The sequence below is a fragment of the Cebus imitator genome, unplaced genomic scaffold (genome assembly GCF_001604975.1).
Source record: "Cebus imitator isolate Cc_AM_T3 unplaced genomic scaffold, Cebus_imitator-1.0 Scaffold72, whole genome shotgun sequence".
Classification (NCBI taxonomy): Eukaryota; Metazoa; Chordata; class Mammalia; order Primates; family Cebidae; genus Cebus; species Cebus imitator.
Genome location: NW_016107387.1, coordinates 4568634 through 4577459, shown reverse-complemented (window position 1 = coordinate 4577459; position 8826 = coordinate 4568634). Strand labels below are relative to the sequence as shown.

Genomic DNA, 8826 nt, shown 5'->3' with positions numbered 1-8826 from the left:
AAAAAAAAAAAAAAAAAAAAAAAAAAGCAACATCATTTGTAGTAGAAGAAATACTGGTTACAACAGCAAGATACTATTCTTAACCTTTTAGATTATTAAATAATTTTTAGAAATTGATAATACTCATTCTGGGCCAGAGTCCAGAGAATCAGGTAAATTGGTATGGCTTTTGTGGACAGTATGGGAAGAAAGAGCTTTAGTCTTGCCTTTCTACTTCTGGAATTTTACCCTAAGGGAATAATTGTGTATCCACAGGTATGTCCAAGGCTACATGTAGTTCCTGCGATAAGCAAGCATTGTTTAAATGAAAACTTGGAATGGCTCATGGTACAGGATGAATTAAGTGAACGGATCTGTCCATACAACAATGGACGCACAGTGCCCTTGCCTGTCCAGACAGATCACCTCATACTCGTGCTCTGCTTTGGCCAATTTTATTCAACAGTTTCACATTCTTACCTCATTGGGTCTTCACACAGGCTGCAGTGAGGTCAGGAAGCAGCAAGTGGCTAGTGATTTGTCCAGGAGTACCCACGGCAGAGTTAGGGCCTCCAGGCACAGGCTCACCCAGCATTCTGTACCCCATGAGCTCACTGCTGTGTGCTTACTAGGTTGGGACATGGAAACCATCCCCAGTGATAAGAATATTTCTGATACCCCAAACCAACAATTGGGTCGTCTGGATTTATGTCTCTGCCTTGCCTTCCTCTGGCTCCAAGTTTCTCTTGCTCTACTCCGTGCTGTGGGGAAGAGACTTTGCCAGCTAGCTGGTCATTTAGAGTAATCTGTTTACATGGCAGTGTCTATCTGGCTTTGTGTCACTGGGCCTCTGTTTACATTGCAGTGTTTCTATTCATTATGAGGCTCTCTGATTGGCAATTTTGTATTGTGTTTGGCTTTAAAAATATTTACATTACTTTTAATTGACACATAATTGTACATATTTATGGGGTACAGAGTGATATTTTGATACATGTATATAGTGTGTAATGATCAAATCAGGGTAATTGGCATAACTATTACCTTAGACATTTATCATTTCTTTGTGTTGGGAAGATTCAAAATCCTACCTTCTAGCTATTGAAAACATACAATAAATGACTGTTAACAATAGTCACCCTTTACTGCTATGGAACATTGGAACTTATTCCTCCTATCTAGCTATAATTTTTAATTCATTACCTTACCTTAGACCCTCTCCAGCCCCTCCCAGCCTCTAGTAGAATGACTATTCTATTCTACTTCTTTGACATTAACTATTTTAGATTCCACATGAGAGAGAACATGTGGTATTTATCTTCCTGTGCCTGACTTATTTCACTTAACATAATGTTCTCTAGCCTCATCCATCTTGCTGCAAACCACAGGATTTTATTCTTTTTATGGGTGCATACTATTCCACTGTGTATATAGACTACATTTTCTTTTTCATTTCTTTCCCATTCATCCACTGATGTACACTTAGGTTGATTTGGAATCTCGGCTATTGTGAATACCCCTGCAATTTACACAGGAGTGCAGAGATCTCTTTCACATAATGGTCTTTCCTTTGGATAAATACCTAGTAGTGGGATGACTGGGTCATATGGTAGTTCTAGCTTTAGTTTTTTAAAGAACCACCGTGCTGTTCTCCATGGTGTCTCCATTTCCACCAACAGTGTATAAGAGTTCTCTTTTCTCTACATGCTCACCAGCATTTGTTTTTTCTTATCTTTTTGATAATAGCCATCTTAACTAAGGTATGATGATATCTTATTGGGGTTTTGACTTGCATTTCCCTGATAATTAGTATTGTTGAGTATTTTTTCATATGCCTGTTGGCTACGTATGTCTTTCTGAGAAATGTCGGTTCAGATCCTTTGCCCATTTTTAAATGGGATTGTTTGTTTTGTTTTGTTTTTTTGCTGTTGGGTTTTTGGCTTTGGTTCTTAACTCGTCACCTATCCTATTGTGAGAAAGCCAGAGGTAGAACAACCACTCATGACTGGTGGATGTTGGTGGTTTTTCCTTTGCTGGGATAACCTGATTTCCTTGGATTTTCAGGTTTGGGCCACCCTTCCTGATAAGGGAAGACAGAGCTATTTCCTGGGCCCAGCTCCAGCAGTCTATCCTCAGCAAGGTCCGCCATCTTATGAAGAGTGAGGCCCCTGTACAGGTCAGTGTGGTGTGTGTGTGTGTGTGTGTGTGTGTGTGTGTGTGTGTGTGTGCATACGTGTGTGTGTGTTGGGAGGGGTAGAATCTAGGGTAGCTCAGGAGAGGAGAATTTGCTGTTAATAAGTACTCATACTGCTTTATAAAATGACTTAAATTTATGTGCAAGGAAGTGACCATTTTCTAGTCTGTAGAGTTTTACTTTTGTGCCATTCCAAAATAACTTTCATGGACAGAGCATTTTTTATTAAATCTTTCAAAACACCATTGGGATAAAAAATAGCATGTACATTTTTAAAAAATTTTTTTCACATTTTCCACCACTCCCTAAGCATTTACATTATTATTCCCAATTTTGTATACTTATGGCTTACCATAGTTTTTCCTAGAAGATAGCATATTGTAATAAATTGTAACTGTATGTTTAAATTAACAATTTCAAGGGACTTGAGATAGAATTTCTGTGGAAAATTAAAATGAACAATTATGTCCAAATATGAAAATCTGGATGTTAAACTAATTTTGTCCAGTTTTTTAAAAACTAAGATAACTCAAAGAAAAGCAACATCTGCCTTATTTATTTATTTATTCTCACATTGATAGTTTCCAAACAAAAACAAAATTTTTAAAAACTATTGATTTTATTTTTAGATCATATAATATCAGAAACTATTCTGATGGTTGCTTGGCACAGAAGATGTTGAAATGTTTAGGGACAGGTCAGTAGCATCAGATTCCTGTTTTCCCCTAACTATTCTCATAGTAAAAGCTTTTTATTTGGGGCACACACAGACCTTACCTCAGAGATAATTCCTCATAATTCATGTTCCTTCCTGCTCATCGAAAACCATAGGTTTGATTTATACCAAATAACATTTTGTTAAAAACCTTCAATACATTTGTACCAACTTTTATCTCTAAAGGATTTTGTTCAATGTACTGGAGAGCAGATCTGCCAAAGTGCCCAAATTAGAAACTCCTCTACAAGTAGGTCAGCACATCCAGTGACAGCTTTTGCCTCCTCCCAAACCTTGAGTTACTAATTATTGCAATGGATGAAACCACCTTCCTGTGAGCATTTAACTCAGCTGTCCTTACTCTCACCTGCTCACACACCTGTACTTTTGCCTCCACACCTTTGCAGTCATTTCATCTTTATTTTATTTTTGAGACAGGGTCTCACTCCAACACCCAAGCTGGAGTGCAGTGGTATGGTCATGGCTCACTGCATCTTCAACCTCCCAGGCTCAAGCGATCCTCCCGTCTCTGCCTCCTGAGTAGCTGGGGCTACAGGTGTGTGCCACCGCACCCAGCTAATATTTTTATTTTTTATTTTTTTTGAGACAGAGTCTCAGTCTGTCGCCCAGACTGGAGTGTAATAGAGCGATCTTGGCTCACTGCAACCTCTGCCTCCTGGGTTCAAGCAATTCTCTGCCTCAGCCTCCTGAGTAGCTGGGATTACAGGCGCCACCTTGCCCAGCTAATTTTTGAATTTTTAGTAGAGATAGGGTTTCACAATCTTGGCCAGGCTGTTCTTGAACTTCTGACCTTGTGATCCCCCCGCCTCGGCCTCTTAAAAGTGCTGAGATTATAGGCATGAGCCACTGCGCCCAGTCAATTTTTAAATATTTTTGCTAGAGATGGAGTTTCACCATTTTGCCCAGGGTGGTCTTAAACTCCTGGGCTCAGGTGATCCATCTGTCTCAGCCTCCCAACGGGTTGGGATTACAGGTATGAACCACTGTGCCCGGCCCAATTTCAGTTTTAGAAATGGATCAAGCAATCAATGGAGCCAGCAAAAATCCTAATAGAGGCAACCTTTGACTCAGCCACAGATGCTTTCCTACAGATTCATGGGTAAAGGTATGGTCACACTTGATTTTCTGTAGGAGTAATGTGTTCTAGATGGTTGTGAGGCTCCCAGGCTGGCCCATCCATTTAACCCATAATTCCTTTAATACTGTATTAAATACTGATGCAAATATAGTAATTTGAAGAGAATATATTCAGGATTCTCAATATTGAACTGAAGAGATTAAACTTATGTGTATTGAAGGTTTGAACATGAACCTTCCTAGCCAAGTATAGAGAACAGGAAAGTTTCTTACAAAAATGACCAATTTACTGGATAGGATTAATTCGTATGTATTATGAAAAAAGAGCTATCATTGCTTTTTTTTTTTTTTTTTTAAAAAAAGAGATAGAGTCTTACTCTGTTGGCCAGGCTGGAATGTGGTGGTGAGATCATAGTTCACTGCAGCCTTGAACTCCTGGCTCAAGTGATCCTCCCACCTTATCCTTCCAAGTAGCTGGGACTACAGGCACCTGCTATCATGCCTGATTAATTATTTTAATTTTTTTGCAGAGATGGGGTCTCACTGTGTTGCCCAGGTTGGTATCAAACTCCTGGCCTCAAGTGGTCCTCCCACATTGGCCTCCCAAAGTGCTGGGATTACAGGCATGAGCCACCATGCCTGGCCACCCAAACATTTTTATGGTATTTTGTAAACGGCAGTGTGTGAGGCCGGCACTGTTTCTTTGCATGCCGGCAGTAGGCTGCTCTGTGCAGATGTTGCTGCCGTGATGATGCTATCCAAACAGCAAGGCTCCATTAGGAGTGGAAGAAAGAGAGTTTCCTCCCCCAGATTTAAGTTAACATTCTCCTCAGGGAGAACACCCTTCCATGGCCAACCCTCAGTCAAACCCCTGGAGTCAGCTTGCTTCCAGCCATTGATTTCCTCTTTGTTGAAGCCATAGATGAGCTAGAATGTGGCGAGAGTCTGGCTAGACATACAAGCTCCTTGTCCTTCACACTCAAGACCCCCTGCAGTCCAGTTCCAGTTTACCCACGAGCCTTGTGGCCTAGGCTCCCCACACACATCAGCTCCGATGGCTGAAGGAGTCAGCTCACAGCTCTGCGTCTGTTTCGCATCATTCCATCCTTCCATGTGTTGTTCCTCTTTTCTGGAATTATGATGCTTTTCTCTTGTTTTCCTTTCATAATCTAACCTATATTTCCTCCCTGGTTTTTAAGAAAACATGTCTGCCTTTTACCTTGTCAGAGTTTGGAAGAAGATTTTATTTTATTTCTGGTTGTCAAGATCATCAGTGACCAATTTAAGAACCATATTTCTTTTGAATGAAGACCCCATTGATTTTTAAAAAAAAATTGTTGGTAAAATATATATACATTTATTTTAACCACCCGTAAGTGAATATTAATCACATTTATAGTATTGTGTCACCATCACTATTATGTATACTCCCAATTTTTTCATCAGCAACAAAATCTTTATACCTATTAAAAAACAAAAACTTTGGCTGGGCGCTGTGGCTCACGCCTCTACTCCCAGCACTTTGGGAGGCCAAGGTGAGTGGATCACCTAAGGTCAGGTATTCAAGACCAGCCTGGCCAACATGGTGAAACCCCCTCTCTACTAAAAATACAAAAATTAGCCAAGTGTGGTGGTGTGTGCATGTAATCCCAGCTACTCTGGAGGCTGAGGTAGGAGAATTGCTTGAACCTGGGAGGTGGAGGTTATAGTGAGCTGAGATCACACCACTGCACTCCAGCCTGGGTGACAGAGCAAGACTCTCTCTCAAAACAAACAAACAAATAAACCTTTATACCTATTAGAAAACAATTCCTCAATAAAAGCTTTGTACTTATTAAACAATTCCCCATATTCTCCTCTCCCTAGCTCCTTACAACCACCATTCTACTTTCTATCTGTATGAAGTTTCCTGTATTAGATACTCAAATAACTAAAATTATATGATATCTATCTTTGTACATCTGACTTACTTCACTAAATGTTATGCTTTTAAGGGTCATCCATGTTGTAGCATATCTTGGAATTTTCTTTTTTTTCTTTTTTTTCTTTTTTTTTGAGATGGAGTTTCGCTCTTGTTACCCAGGCTGGAGTGCAATGGCGCCATCTCGGCTCACCGCAACCTCCGCCTCCTGGGTTCAGGCAATTCTCCTGCCTCAGCCTCCTGAGTAGCTGGGATTACAGGCACGCACCACCATGCCCGGCTAATTTTTTTTTTGTATTTTTAGTAGAGACGGGGTTTCACCATGTTGACCAGGATGGTCTCGATCTCTTGACCTCGTGATCCACCCGCCTCGGCCTCCCAAAGTGCTGGGATTACAGGCTTGAGCCACCGCGCTCGGCCTCTTTTTTTGTTTTTTAATTTTTTCTTTTTTTGAGACTGTGTTTCACTCTTGTTACCCAGGCTGGAGTGCAATGGCATGAACTTGGCTCACTGCAGCTTCCATCTCCCCAGTTCCAGTGATTCCCCTGCCTCAGCCTCCTGAGTAGCTGGGATTACAGGCACTCGTCACCATACCTGGCTAATTTTTTTGTAGTTTTAGTAGAGACGGAGTTTCTCCATGTTGGTCAGACTGTTCTCAAACTCCTGAATCCACCTGCCTCAGCCTCCCAAAGTGCTGGGATTACAGATGTGGGCCACCACACCAGGCTGCCTTCATTTTTAAGGCTAAATAATATTCTATTGCGTATATATCCCACATTTTGTTTATCCATTGTTGGTGGACACTTGGGTTGTTTCTTTCTTTTGACTTGTTTTGAATCATGCTGCCATGAACATTGGTGTATAAATATCTGTTCAAGCCCCTCCTTTTGACTATTAGATATACACCTAAGAGTAGAATTAAAGGTTTTGTGGTAGTCTACATTTAACCTTTTGAGAAACTGCTGAACTGTTTTCTACAGCAACTGTACCATTTTACATTCTCACCAGCAATGCATAAGGGTTCCAGTTTCTCCATATGCTTGCCAATGCTTGTTATTTTCTGTTTAAAAAAAAAAAATTGCAAATTTTAATTATAGGCTGGGCATAGTGGCTCATGCCTGTAATCCCAGGACTTTTGGAGGCCGAGACGGGAGGGTCACCTGAGGTCAGGTGTTGGAGAGCAGCCTGGCCAACATGGTGAAACCCCATCTCTATTAAAAATACAAAAATTAGCTGGGCGTGGTGGTAGGTGCCTGTAATCCCAGCTACTTGGGAGGCTGAGGCAGAAGAATCACTTGAACTCGGGAGGCAGAGTTTGCAGTGAGCCGAAATTGTGCCATTGCACTCCAGCCTGGGTGACAGAGTGAGACTTCATCTAAAAAAAATATAGGTTTAATTATAACCATCCCAGTGGGTGTAAAGTGGTACCTCATCATGGTCTTGATTTGCATTTCTCTAATGACTAATGATGTTGCTGATCTTTTCATGGGCTTCTTGGCCATCTGTCCATCTTTTGAGAAGTATCTACTCAAATGTTTGCTCATTTTTTAATTGAGTTGTTAATTCCATTGAGCGTTTAAGAAGCATCTTCCATTAAACATATTATTGTAAGCCTCATTTCAATTTCAGAAAAGTTACAAAATAAAAACACATATCTTAAAATAGTAACTAAGGTGCTATGTCTTTGTATAGCTTATTTAAAAATGTATAAATATTTACTTTGTAAAAAATACATGAATTGGCTTTTAAAAAATTGCCTCATTGTGAGGATGATAATCATCTTAATAAAGTAGGTTGCTGCATATTAAAAATTAATTAACATGATTGACTTATGTTCCATTAAATGTACCAGTATCTCCTCCAGTTAAACATTTGTTATTTAAATACACTGTGTTCGTTTTTGGGGGGAAGGTTTAATTAGATCATTACATTAAAAGGTATAGTGTGCATCTTTGAAAATAATGAAGTTTTCAGCTCTTAATTTTGAATTCCAATTATTAAGGGAATAATCAAAATACACTCTGGAAAATAATGTTTACATTTTTAAATGTATGTGCCACTTTAGAGTCTAATTTAAATCAATAGAGGGACTACATAATGAGCCATTGTTTTTGTCTTGGCAGAACCTGGGGTCTCTGTTCTCCATCCGTGTTGTGGGGCTTTCTGTGGCCTGCAGCTATTTGTCCCCAAAGGACAGTCAGCCCCTCTGTCACTGGGCAATTGACAGGTAAGGGGAAGGTCCAGGTTCAGTGAGATAATGAACCCTTTCTTATGCCACTAGAGTTTTTTGAGGGTTATACCAATGAGATTGCTCACAGTATTTGTTATTCTTGATCACTTACCTCTCCAATACCAGCTGCTGCATTAGATCATTGGGCATATGGTGTGCTTTGGACCCTTATGTCTAGAGAGGCACCATTATGTCCACTTCAAAGATAGGGGGACACCAGTGTTCTCGAAGATTAGTTAACTTGATCACACTTAAACAACTAGTTAATAGGCAAGCCCAAATTTGAACCCAGATTGATATAACTAAAACCCAAATTTGTTCAATTAGGTCATGCTCCTGAATTCAACAAGAATATCTCCCTAGGGTACCTGAAGATTCTATAGCTGATTCATTGGTCCTAAACTGTAAGAGATTGTGGACTGTGGCTAAAGGTTAAAGCCAGTGTGGCCGTGTCTCTGGTGGCTACCTTGAAAGCCTTCTGGTGCATGTGGCCTTGCAAAACAACATCTGTGGGACAGTTCTGCTCTATAAATGAATTGTCTGGCACTTCTCTTCATTTTCCCACAGACCCAAGGTTCTCAGTAAGGTCCACTCATTTCCTGACTTGGTCAGCCAAATTCTACCTGACTGAGATGGGCCTCTACACTTCTTCTTTTTTTTTTTTTTTAAATTTCATTGCATTTTAGGTT

At 40.2% G+C, this 8826-nt stretch overlaps 1 protein-coding gene across 2 annotated transcripts in view; it reads left to right on the top strand.

The window, feature by feature from the left end:
- The window catches only part of USP43 (ubiquitin specific peptidase 43), an 84138-nt gene that overhangs the window by 40945 nt on the left and 34367 nt on the right, over positions 1-8826 (top strand). For both annotated transcript variants that reach the window (XM_017531442.2, XM_017531441.2), the window contains exons 8-9: positions 2044-2155; positions 8031-8134. In XM_017531442.2, the coding sequence (XP_017386931.1) occupies positions 2044-2155; positions 8031-8134 (216 nt within the window). The remainder of the gene's footprint in view (positions 1-2043; positions 2156-8030; positions 8135-8826) is intronic.